Source organism: Procambarus clarkii, chromosome 44 (assembly GCF_040958095.1).
Source record: "Procambarus clarkii isolate CNS0578487 chromosome 44, FALCON_Pclarkii_2.0, whole genome shotgun sequence".
NCBI classification, from domain to species: domain Eukaryota; kingdom Metazoa; phylum Arthropoda; class Malacostraca; order Decapoda; family Cambaridae; genus Procambarus; species Procambarus clarkii.
Window position 1 is genome coordinate 19,240,895 of NC_091193.1, and position 13,540 is coordinate 19,254,434.

The 13,540-nt window shown below is 44.2% G+C and overlaps 1 protein-coding gene across 38 annotated transcripts in view; it reads right to left on the reverse strand.

The window, feature by feature from the left end:
• The window catches only part of LOC123745316 (serine/threonine-protein kinase WNK1), a 340,974-nt gene that overhangs the window by 92,777 nt on the left and 234,657 nt on the right, over positions 1–13,540 (reverse strand). For all 38 annotated transcript variants that reach the window (XM_069300723.1, XM_069300716.1, XM_069300719.1 and 35 more), the window contains 2 exons: positions 4,433–4,605; positions 2,440–2,660 (listed from right to left, as the gene is read on the reverse strand). In XM_069300723.1, the coding sequence (XP_069156824.1) occupies positions 2,440–2,660; positions 4,433–4,605 (394 nt within the window). The remainder of the gene's footprint in view (positions 1–2,439; positions 2,661–4,432; positions 4,606–13,540) is intronic.

The following is a 13,540-nucleotide window of genomic DNA, read 5'->3' on the forward strand; positions in this document are numbered from 1 at the left end:
GCAAGCACAACTAGGTAAGTACATACTATCTGCTTGGTTATCTATGAAAGGAGAGAGACCAGTTGAGAGGCAAAGTCAGTTCAAGCTATGCTTCAAAACTGACTGCTTTGTCTTGTCCGAACTCTAGCCATGCACTCCATGTAACTGATGTCAAAGTTATGCAAAAATCATTTCACTATAGGTGAAGGGGGCCTCGTAGCCTGGTGGATAACGCGCAGGACTCGTAATTCTGTGGCGCGGGTTCGATTCCCACACGAGGCAGAAACAAATGGGCAAAGTTTCTTTCACCCTGAATGCCCCTGTTACCTAGCAGTAAATAGGTGCCTGGGAATTAGTCAGCTGTCACGGGCTGCTTCCTGGGGTTGGAGGCCTGGTCGAGGACCGGGCCGCAGGGACACTAAAGCCCCGAAATCATGTCAAGATAGGTGTTTAAGGTTCAAAATACTGCATTAATACACTAACATTTGTTGGAAACAAATATTCATTAATTTAGCTCCAACCCAAGTGTATTTTGTGCTCCTATTCTTCCTCGAGACGTAGTGAACTAGCAATTACGTATCAAGACTCTTCTCTGCAGCATCTCTTTGCCACAGTTTTAAAGACTTCTTTTTGACACAAGGACACACTTAAGTTTTTGCTGGTCAAGAGCTCTTAACTCTCCAATTTCAGATGCAATTTATTAAGTTCACTGATGAGGTGCTAACCTACTTTTTTTTTCTGACCCAGCTTTCCAATTCATTTAGAATAATGTTCAGGACACACTACCATTTCAGGGCTCCTCCATTTATGTTGCACTCATCTTCCTGGTCTTTCTTTGGCTGCTCAGGGCAGTGCTTAGTGAGATAGTGAGATAAAAGGTCAAGTCTGACATGCTTTACTTCTCTCTCCACTGCACAAAAATCAGCAGGAAAATTACTTATGTAGAAGACACTGAAATATTACAACCCAATACAGTACTGTATTAATAAAGTTTTTGATTAGGCAGTGGAAAATAACATGATTAACAGTGATAAATTCCAGATACCTAGGTAAAAAAAAAATTAAGACCATAAATAAAATACAAAGTATAAGACACAATCAGATCTACTCAGAGTAGGAAGGCAACATGTAAAGGATCTGGGAATAATCCTGTCGAACTTCTTCAAATTTAGGAAGCATAACCAAATATATATATAGTATTAACTAGAAAAATGGATGGACTATGAGAACCTTCAAATCCAGGGATCCCATCACAATGCTTATACTATTCAAATCACCGTTCAAATATACTATTCAAAAATTACTTGTAAAATCCTAATAATTCTAATAATTCTAACACTGCCCTGATAATTGTAGCAGTTACATTCAACGTCGATCTTGCTATATGGGAGACACTGGCTGCAGACCGTTCAGCCTGGAGGCAGTCTGTTCAAAGAGGTCTCTCCAAGTTCGAGGAGTCACTTGCCAAGGAATCGGAGGCAAAGAGACAGAGAAGGAAAGCCGGTAGCCAGGAAGACAGACCAGAATCGGACTTCGTTTGTGCTCAGTGTGTGATGGACTGCCACTCTCGGATTAGCCTCATCAGTCACACCAGACGCTGTACCAGGATTGACAACTAGGGTGCAACTCCATAGTCTCCTGAGACTGAAGGATGCCTACCTACTACATTCAACTCATAGTAATGGCCGTGCAGCAGACCAGGTGTGACAGTTTGTCAGTGTACACTCTGTCAGCTTTCAATTTCTTGGTTGGCACTTGACAATCACTCAGCACCGAGGTATCATCTTAATGTCTAAAGTAACACAGCATGTCACCAGGTTTTACTATTGTTTTCAATCAGTTTTTAGAAAAATGGGTTTTGTGACTGGAGTGGAGGCACTAGGGGTGGAGGCTGCATGTGGCATTTGTCAACGCCTAGTGCTCGATTTTGCTGATGTTTCCCGTTTTATTCTCGTTTCACTGATTGTTTTATCACTTTCTTTGTTTATATCCACAGAGATATTATATCCATATTTGCCTCAAACATGTAAAACCCAGACAATAATTGCTTAAATTGTCACATGACGATGACTGCATTCCCCTAGCAACATTCGTAACGAAAACTGTATTCATACTGTAGCATGAAATGGCACAGTAGCAGGAATTTTTTCATGGATCAACGTAAATCATCTACATAGACTTATTATATCCATATTTACATCATACATGTAAAATCCATACAATAATTGTTTAAATTTTCATATGATAACTGCATTACCCTATGGTTACAATGTCCGCTGGTTAAGGAATGAAGTGAAGACTTTTTTACTGAAAGCAGTAGTATTCTTGGTTTATTACAAGATCCACCAAAAGAAAATTAGACTTAAGTAACTTGTCTTATAAGCATCAAACCCATTTAAACATTCACAAAACAAGATTATAAAGTAAAATAAAAAGGTAAAACATTTTAGTAAAACTCACCAATTACAGATTTAGCACAAGATCTATTTTTAAGTGTAGCAAGTCCTAGATCACCAATTTTAACAGAACCAGTTGTTCCAGTGACAAAGATATTGTCACACTTGAGATCTCGATGTATGATGGGAGGAGCGCGCGAGTGAAGAAACTGCAACCCTTTCAGAATTTGCCGGCACCAGCTTTTCAACACTTTTAGGTTCACTTTCCGTAAACGACGCAGATATCTGAAGAGCAAGACACACACATTATAATACACTGTACGCATTATATGGTAAACATTCTGAACCAACATGGTTATGACTAGTAAACATGGTTTACATAATTATTAAACCCACAACAACTTTTATATGAAACATGTGCATGTTCTGATACAGTATCTACTCTTAAAGACAGTCCTGCAGTATATAAAACAGTAAAGTACCACAGTACAGTAATGTCATTTACAAATATATAGAGCTTATCTGCCCAAGTACATCATGGTGACCAATAATCATATTTATTTCCAAATTTTTATATAGTAATATATTTACTTGTATTCATACTAGAGAATGAGACACAGTACAAGGCTTCCTGTTTGAAATAATTACAAGTTACCATGACCACAGTTATGGTAAGATACAATGCTCGTAAGATAATTTTTTAGGCAATTAAAGAGAAATGACACTAATGAAAAGTAGCTCAAACTTGATTAAAATTATGGAAAATGACCTAAGCAAACTCAATCCATCATTGAACACCAGTTTAATCTCATATACAGTACTGTATTCTGTTTTCTATCCTAACACCCATCCTTCAAGCTCTCCCTATATGTAGGGAGTGCTTATACAGTATATGTATATAAATATACATGGAGAGTAAAATATACAAAATGGACAGCCACAGGCCCACATATTCACTACAGCCCGGTTGGTCTACCACTTCTTACAGAAAACTATCCAGCTTTTTTTTTTAAACTTCCAATTTTGTTCTGGCAATATTTCTTATACTTGCTGGGAGAAGTATATTATTGTTTACTTGCCGTCTTATATTCATACAGTGTTCTCTGTGCCTATGGCACTTCAACTCTTCACAGGCTTTATTCTGCATTTCCTACCATATCATTCACTCTAACATCATGTTATTTTACTGTGCAAACTAGGGACCTGGACTCCCAGTATTTTCCACTTGCATATTATTTGTAACCTTTGTCATCTTCTTTCTAGAGCATACAATTTAAAAGCTGTTAATGGCGATGGTTTCCATGACCTCTATTTCACCTGCTTACCACATTACTACATATTCCTGTTTTCATAAATCTCTCTCGACTCATTTGACTTGACCTGTGTCTCTTCGCTCTGTTTGTCATCTGAAAGTCTTAGTACACTTGGCCTATCCTGCTCATTTTATTTTTTATGTTGATCATACCTACCCTGATCTTTCTCTCTACTAGTTTTTCTGTTGTGGATGTTGCATTGCTAAGTTAGTAATTACCTAAGAGTCATTAGACTGAGTTTCTAGACATTCTCAATCATCTTGTGCTTTAGATATTGTTAGTTCAATGCTGTTGCTGTATGTTTTAGAACTAGCCTAACACAGTGTATCAGCCTAATGTTCTGAATAAATCCCAGTTAATACTTTTAATTGTCATTCATACATTTGGCAGTTTAACATATTTTGCTGATGTCATAGTTTGCATGTCTATGGAATTAAGCCTTGTGTAATGTGCATGCACACTTATGCCATGCATGCATGTTCTTCTGTGCAAGTTTGTTTTGAACATATTCAGTGGTGTTCATATTCTTGTAAAAGAAGCCAAACTAAGGTAATGGAGAAACCATAACTTGTTTCCTTATACAGTACTGAATTAGATGACAACATACATTTTGAACATACAACACAATAAGTAAATGTGGATATGATAGAAAATACAGGTAAAGCCGCTATTATTCGTGGAAACATCAAAGGTGAACAAAATGGCAGGTGGTGGGGCAAGGAGGAACACCACTGAAACACTCACTGCTTGAGAGTGCCAGATGTCATCAACTCGGTGACCAGGACGATACAGCGCCGCTTGGCATTGTGCACCTCCCAGTAGTCGTAGAACCTCACAATGTTGGGATGCTGCAGACCCTTCAGCATCTCCGCCTCCTCTCGAAATCTCAAACGCTCGTTCTTGTTCCATTTCCGTTCCTGAGGAAAACAATCGACAGTTTAGGATTGTTCCATGGTCATTATTTGTTTTGCAAATGTTAGCACAGTAAATAATAATTAAACAAAATTGAAAAGTTTTACTTGCATTTATCCGACATTTACTTACATTAACACAAGTGCTGTATGTGCAAGTGAATGCAAGCACATGAAAACTTGTAAAAATACATATACTGTACTGTATTTTGCATTTGTACTGTATATACATATACAGTACTGTACAGTATTTTTCACGTTTATAAAATGCATATGTCTTTCTAGCTGCCAAGTGACAACATTCCCCATTTACTACACAACTTCTAAGCTGCTGTACTTGGGTTTGGCTAGTAAATGGTTGGGTGACAGCATGGACAGTCTCGTCCTTCGGGACCAATATATGCCTAGCAGGCTTCTAGCCCTCGCCTATAGAAACCCTATCACCTTATCCTAGCCCAGAGTGAAGGCTGGAGCAGGAGACTGCTCCCAGAAAGTAGCAGTCTGTGCAGGTTACAACTAACATTTTCCTGCTGCATTTATACACATGACCTTTCCTCACCCTCACTCGGTGTCCCTGTCTGGCTCCACACACCAGCTTTGTAATGGAGCACGCGCACACTTCTGACATCAAACTTGACACACACACACACACACACCTAAATGTGTGTGTTAGGTAGGTAGGATAGGTAGGTAGGTGTGTACATATACTCACCAAGTTGTGCTTGCTGGCATTGAGCTGCAGCTCTGAGGTTTGAGGGGGTTTGAGTGTCCCACCTTTCAACTGTCAATTAACTGGTGTATAGTTCCTGGTGTAATAGGTTTCCGAGCCTATTGGGCTCTGTCATATCTACATCTGATACTGTGTATGGAGTCAGCCTCCGGCACATCACTGCCTAATGCTTTCCATTTATTAACTATGCTGATACTGAAAAAAATTCTAACATCCTTGTGGTTCATTCGGGTACTAAGTTTCCACCTGTGTCACCTTGTTCGTATACTGCCCGTGCTAAATAGTTTGTCGCTATCTACCGTGTCAATGTATAGGTAGTGATCAGAAAAAGAACCACCACGAGCATCACACTCCATTTCACATGATTTGCATCAGAAACAAGAATGACGCTAAAGCTTTATCATCAATCTGACCCATTGTGATGCAAGCACTGCCACAGCACTCATCACTAGACTTCTATGTAAATTTTGGCTCACACAACCGCTTCTTTATTTTTTGTTCCACCGGGAATGTCTTAAGAGAATGACGAAACACAGGTCAACCACCGGCCTATCATCTCGGTTTTATCTTCAATACACTGCATAATGCAATTTGATCGTTTATTATTGAATACAGAGACTAATAAATACGAAGGGAGAGGGGGATTGGAGGAGGAGGAGGAAAGGAAGGAAGGAAGGAAGGAAGGAAGGAAGGAAGGAAGGAAGGAAGGAAGGAAGGAAGGAAGGAAGGAAGGAAGGAAGGAAAGAAAAAAAAAGAGAGATTGAGAGAGGAGAGAGAGGAAGGAGGGGGGAAGAAAGGGGGAGGAAGAGAGGAGGGGAAGAGAGGGGGGGAAGAGAGGAGGGGAAGAGAGGAGGGGAAGAGAGGAGGGGAAGAGAGGAGGGGAAGAGAGGAGGGGAAGAGAGGAGGGGAAGAGAGGGGGGGAAGAGAGGGGGGGGAAGAGAGGGGGGGGAAGAGAGGGGGGGGAAGAGAGGGGGGGGAAGAGAGGGGGGGGGAAGAGAGGGGGGGGGAAGAGAGGGGGGGGAAGAGAGGGGGGGGAAGAGAGGGGGGGGAAGAGAGGGGGGGGAAGAGAGGGGGGGGAAGAGAGGGGGGGGAAGAGAGGGGGGGAAGAGAGGGGGGAAGAGAGGGGGGAAGAGAGGGGGGAAGAGAGGGGGGGAAGAGAGGGGGGGAAGAGAGGGGGGGGAAGAGAGGGGGGGAAGAGAGGGGGGGGAAGAGAGGGGGGGGAAGAGATGGGGGGAAGAGATGGGGGGAAGAGATGGGGGGGAAGAGATGGGGGGGGAAGAGAGGGGGGGGAAGAGATGGGGGGGAAGAGAGGGGGGGGGAAGAGAGGGGGGGGAAGAGAGGGGGGGGAAGAGAGGGGGGGGGAAGAGGGGGGGAAGAGAGGGGGGGAAGAGAGGGGGGGAAGAGAGGGGGGGAAGAGAGGGGGGGAAGAGAGGGGGGGGAAGAGAGGGGGGGGGAAGAGAGGGGGGGGAAGAGAGCGGGGAAGAGAGGGGGGAAGAGAGGGGAAGCCAGGGAGGGCGGGAGAGGGGAAGCCAAGGAGGGAGAGAGAGGGGATGCCAGGGAGGGAGGGTGAAGGGAAGCCAGGGAGGGAGGGTGAAGGGAAGCCAGGGAGGGAGGGTGAAGGGAAGCCAGGGAGGGAGGGTGAAGGGAAGCCAGGGAGGGAGGGAGAGGGGAGACAATTAACATGCAGGTTATATGAGAGAGCACTCACAAACATAAAAAGGCGTGGGAGTATGTGTTACTAGAAACCTGGCGCTTTATGGGGACATTTACAAAATAACACCAGCAGCATAAGCGGGACTGGCAAGGGTCCGACTACCCTTCAGGTAATCTTCACTTGTTAAAAAAGGTCATCAGAACATTGAGTACAATGTAAACAAAACTAGCATATCAATATGTAACCACGGCTTGGTGTTCCCACGTAAAGAAGCACTGATAGAAAGATGACTGGTGAGAAGTATGATGCGACGAGATATGCCACAAAACATAATGGGCAGTGTTAAGAGAAAGACGTGTGGAAGCCTAGAATCACCTTTTTTAGTGAATGTGTTCCGAGTACACACACACGTAATAGATTGTCGCGCTCATTAAGCACTGAACGGCCAATTAAGTCATTGCATCAACTGAACATAGGGTGGGAAGGCGGGGCCAGGGTGCCAACGCTGAACCATCAACGCACATGCAGGTAGGTGAGTACATGTGGGGTGGGGGGAGGGCGTGCACGCCACGTGTGTAGATTACAGACGTTGCGTGCTGTGACAATGTCTGCGTCATCCACTACTTTCACCCGGACACTTCCTCACAACCTGCCAACTGACGGACAGATAGACGGACAGTCATGTACACTCACCCCCCCCCCACCCACCCACACACACACACACACACAGGTGAGTAAGTGGCGTGCTGTCACTAACAGCCTCCCACAGGGTTCTGTACTCGGACCTATCCTGTTTAATATATACTGTACGTAAATGATCTTCCAGAGGGTATATACTCGTTCCTCTCAATGTTTGCTGATGCTGCCAAAATTCCAAGAGGGATTAAGACAGGAGGACAGCATGAGGCTTCAAGATGACCTAGACAAACTGAAGGAATGGTTCGACAAGTATGGAGACACTGTCCAGGGTTAATATGCAATCCGTGTGAAAAGTGACAAATCCGAGTGACGGTAAACGGTCAATTCAGCCGTAATTTGCAAGAGTACAGGTTGGTGTTAATTCTGTTTGTCGAGAGAAATGTAATGACTCCTTACACGCTAATATTAGTAATTTGATATAGCGTTAGTGATATCACCTGCTTTAAGCCTAAGACAGAGAGGTCCCAAGGGAGATCAACACCTTACCTCCCCCCATCCACTCTCATTGACAACTCTTGTTGTACACCCTCCTCCCCCCCCCCCTCCGCACTAGGTCACGACCTAGCTCGCTCATTCCAAACTGCCTCAACCCTTACCTGACCCCATCACTCTCTCTCTCCCTCTCACTGTTCTCCATCCCCTCCCCCCTCCCCGAATCCTTTCTCACCCACAACGCTGTCTACCCCACTTCCCCGCCACCAACCACTACTGTATCCCAATAACTCTACTCCAATCTCTGCCTCCCCAAACCATGACTCCTTACAACTGCAACTTTACTTTATTCCTATATATATATATATATATATATATATATATATATATATGTCGTACCTAGTAGCCAGAACTCACTTCTCAGCCTACTATGCACGGCCAAATTTGCCTAGTAAGCCAAGTTTTCATGAATTAATTGTTTTTCGACTACCTAACCTACCTAACCTAACCTAACCTAACTTTTTCGGCTACCTAACCTAACCTAACCTATTAAGATAGGTTAGGTTAGGTTAGGTAGGGTTAGTTAGGTTTGGTCATATATCTACGTTAATTTTAACTCCAATAAAAAAAAATTGACATCATACATAATGAAATGGGTACCTTTATCATTTCATAAGAAAAAAATTAGAGAAAATATATTAATTGAGGAAAACTTGGCTTATTAGGCAAATTTGGTCTTGCATATTAGGCTGAGAAGTGCGTTCTGGCTACTAGGTACGACATATATATATATATATATATATATATATATATATATATATATATATATATATATACCTACATAGAATATGTATCTCTGAATTGACATTAAACCATAGCAAGGGACAGCCCTGGAAACACAAACCGAAACTGTCTATTTTCCGCTTGTAAACCTGCAATAAAGTTGTTACATCTTGGCTTAACGTGTTTATGACGTATTAGAACGTTGTTACAACTTGCTATATTGGTTGTTATAACTGGTTAGGAAGGTGTTAAAGCTTGTTCGAACGTTGTACCAACGTCGTAGTTTCGGTGTGTGTGTTTGGCGGGCTAGAGAGCATAGCATGGAAAGACGCAATATGATGGGAAGGAAAGAGCAAGAAACCTCAGGGTTATAAAATTATATCATTTCAGAGTAAAAATATGTTTTTCATGTTGTACATTCAGCACCAACATTATAGTGAGTAAATATATAATTTTTCTTCACTACGTACGTAATGCTAGGAAGCTTTGGGTAGCTTTGGGTAATTAGACTCACCCCTGGGGGAAGGCAATGAAAAAAACAAGAATTTTGGTTCAAAACGAGAGAAGACATGATGGCGCAAATAGAGAGGCAGAGTGGGGAGTCTCCCTAAAGGTGTAATCAGGCGATATTGATGTTGAAGGATGACCAAGAAACAGATGGAGGGTTTCAGCGAGACAAAAAAATGACAAATCAAACAAGAGAGGGACGGATGGTCAGGCTACGTATTCCTTGACTGTCAACAGGCATCTCGTACGGTCCCGCACGAAAGATTCCTACTCAAGCTAGAAACGCAGGCTGGCAGCTCTGGAAGAGTCCAAAGGAGGGCCAGAGAGTATCTCTCAGAAAGGAAGCAAAGGGTCACAGTGAGAGCATGCTCCCGGACGCAGGTTCGAATCCTCGTCACGGCCCTTGTGGATTTGTTCTTGAAAGCAGAGCATTGGAGTGGAGAGCGGTTACGACTGGGGTACCACAAGGGTCGGTTCTAGAGCCCATCCTGTTACTAATGCAAGTCAATGACCTGACAGAGGAAATTGTCTCCTACATATCAATGCTTGCAGATGATGCAAAACTAATGAGAAGAGTCATGTCAGGGTTAGATTGTGATGCTTTCCAAGCGGATGTGGACACGCCAGAAGTGGTCAGAAAAATAGCTGTTAGAATTTAACCCAACCAATTGCAAAGTTATAGGACTGGAACAAGAGTGCGAAGATTAGTGCAGCAGTATGGGATGAAGGGAAGACAAATTCTTTAGTCAGAACAGAGGAAAAACCTGGGAGTGGACATAACCCCAAATCTGATGCCAGAAGCCCACACTAGCAGAACAGCAGCCGTCGCACGAGGCATCCTTGCCAACATCTGCGTATCCTTCACAAACTTTGACAAAGATGCTTCCCGGGCCTTATATACAGCAAAAGTGAGAGCCACTCTTTAACATACATCCGCAGCATCGAACCCTTACTTGAAAAGGAAAAAAGGAGAAACTAGAAAGGTCCAAAGATATGTAACGAGACTCGTTTCAGAGCTGAAGAGATTGAGCTATCTTCTTGAGGTTATCTTGAGATGATTTCGGGGCTTTTTAGTGTCCCCCGCGGCCCGGTCCTCGACCAGGCCTCCACCCCCAGGAAGCAGCCCGTGACAGCTGACTAACACCCAGGTACCTATATTTACTGCTAGGTAACAGGGGCATAGGGTGAAAGAAACTCTGCCCATTGTTTCTCGCCGGCGCCTGGGATCGAACCCAGGACCACAGGATCACAAGTCCAGCGTGCTGTCCGCTCGGCCGACCGGCTCCCTATGCGTCATCTTTTGCAGAGGATACAACTATCATCATGAACAGTTCCTCTGTATAAGACACGGACAACATACAAGCCGATATAAATAGTCTTCGATTGGGAAACTGAAAAAACATGATGTTTAACTGTCAAAATTTCCAGGTACTGAGGTATGGTGGAAATGAGGAACTTATACGAAACACAGGACACACAGTCAGGACACAGTCACACCTACTCATACAAGGAAAGCAACATGTAAAAGATCCAGGAATTATGTCTGATGACCTGACATTTAGTGAACATAACCGAGCAAATATAGTGGCGGCCAGGAAAATTATAGGATGGATTATGAGAACTGGTTGGTGCAACTGATTAAGAGGGAGGAGGGCTGGTTGAGGGGAGAGGGGTTGAGGGGTTGAGGGGGAGAGGGGTTGAGGGGGAGAGGGGTTGAAGGGGAGAGGGGTTGAGGGGGAGAGGGGTTGAGGGGGAGAGGGGTTGAGGGGGAGAGGGGTTGAGGGGGAGGGGCTGATTGAGGGAAGGGGCTGGTTGAAGGAAGGGGCTAGTTGAGGGGGGGGGAAGGTAGGAGCCGAGAGAGGGTGGGAGGGAGAGTATTTCATGGTGAGAATGGAGGCAGAATGTCAAGGTTATCAGCCGGGGATAGTGAAGACTGAGGAAGACAAGAGGGGGCATCGGAGGAGCAGAGGAATATGGAGGGTGGGCGGCAGTTTAGGCAGGTAGCCGGTGAAAGTCAGGGTGTGGGTGCGTCCACTCACCCGTGCTCCAGCTCCTGGGGCCCCCATATTAACCTTCAATCGACTGTGTGGGTGGGAGAGAAAGCGAGAGAGAGGCGGAGTTAAGAGGGAATAAGGAAAGTGGGCGGTGCTTAGAGGCTCCACTTCCGGTCGAAGGCCACGCCCCCTTCACCAGCCCGCCAATACCAATGAACGAGGCCAGTGTCCCGCCACACAGTATCACCAGCTTTTCTAAATTCGTTGACCTTGAGGGAGGGAGGAAGGAACATAGGGGTGGCAGGCAGCCTGGGTTGTGTAGCGGGATCCTATGGTACGTGACTGGCTGGGCTAAACCATCACCACCAACTGACCAAACTGGCTCTACATTAATGGTCTGAGGCCATCAACGTCACTAACACCTTCCCCACAAGCCCCTCATGAGTGGCAGCACAAAACATCCACTAGACAGGGTGACACTGTAATTGCCAGAATTAGGCTGGGATATCGATATCTATGACAGGTGGCTGCAGGTAATGAGTACCGCCAATGGTGAACATTCTAATTGTAAACTATGTGAACAAGAGCTGGGACATACTCTACAACACTATATCTGTGATTGCCCTGTTATAAGTGACTTCAGACCAAATGGTATGAGGTACTTTGAGCTTTGTAATTATTTCATATACTCAGGAATATTGGAAGACATTCTTGTGTTGTGCCCAGATTTTGCTAGTGGGGGCTAATAGATCAGCCTTACATTTCTTGTTCTCGCCTGATTCCATATATGACTGGCCGTCCTGTGAGGTGGGGATGTTGGATGAGCTTGTAAGCTCATCCAGAAAATCGTGAAGTTGCTGTTTAGTCAAAGAGACTAACTTTGTACTCAAGAGTGAGTACAGAGATGGCTTAGCCTTATTCACTCTATGAATATACAGTAGTGAATATGTCTTGTAATACGGGGATGTGCCTCTAGTGACTAATAATATTGTAAATCACAAAATATTACTAGCCGGAAATTAAGCAAAAAAAAAAAACTTATGGTAATAGTCAACAGGACAATAATATTATAAGATCAAGTAACTGGTAACTGGTCACATCCACCTAGCGACCTGGGACAGGGCGACGGTCAACACAGCCCAGGGGGGGGACTACCTACTAGGGGGACTACCTACCAGGGGAACTACCTACCAGGGGGGACTACCTTCCTCTACCATACGATAAGTACATATATAAAAGGTTTGAACATATAGTTGTATACTAATATCACAGATAGTACAAGAATACGGACAACCAGGAATAATAACGATAAATCACAAATAGAGAAACAGACAACCTCTAAACCACAAACCCAATATGGAGGTGTGTGGGGCAGCTATTTTAAACCACTTAAGGAAGAGTTTTGTAGGGGGATTGTATGTAACATTTGTAACACAAGAATTCACCAGAGTTGTACAGAATTGCCTTCACACACTATACCACGGGTAGAACACGAACAAGGGGACACAGGTGGAAACTTAGTACCCAGATGAGCCACAGAGACGTTAGAAAGACTATGTTCAGTGTCAGGGTAGCTAACAAATGGAATGCATTAAGTAGTGTTGTGGTGGAGGCTGACTCCATACACAGTCTCAAATATAGATATGATAGAGCCCAATAGGCTCAGGAATCTGTACACCAGTTGATTGACAGTTGAGAGGCGGGATCAAAGAGCCAGAGCTCTGTCACAAAGATAGTCGTCTGTTGTTTCTTTACCAGATTAAGCCAGAGTGCAGCACTACCACTCTGAAGGGGCTTTATGCATTCATTACCAGCCATCATTGTGACAACAGAGTCATCACCTAGGCATAAAAGTAAAAAGAAATTGATTGAGAATAATTAAAGTGGAGTATTTAGATGCTGTACTTGTCCGCAGAGCGGAATATAAATGTTTACACTCGTCTTTCATGGAGGCTGGGTGTACAAAGTGGCGGCCGGGTGTACAAAGTGGCGGCCGGGTGTACAAAGTGGCGGCCGGGTGTACAAAGTGGCGGCCGGGTGTACAAAGTGGCGGCCGGGTGTACAAAGTGGCGGCCGGGTGTACAAAGTGGCGGCTGGGTGTACAAAGTGGCGGGTGTGTTACTGTCTGTCTCTCGCCTGCTG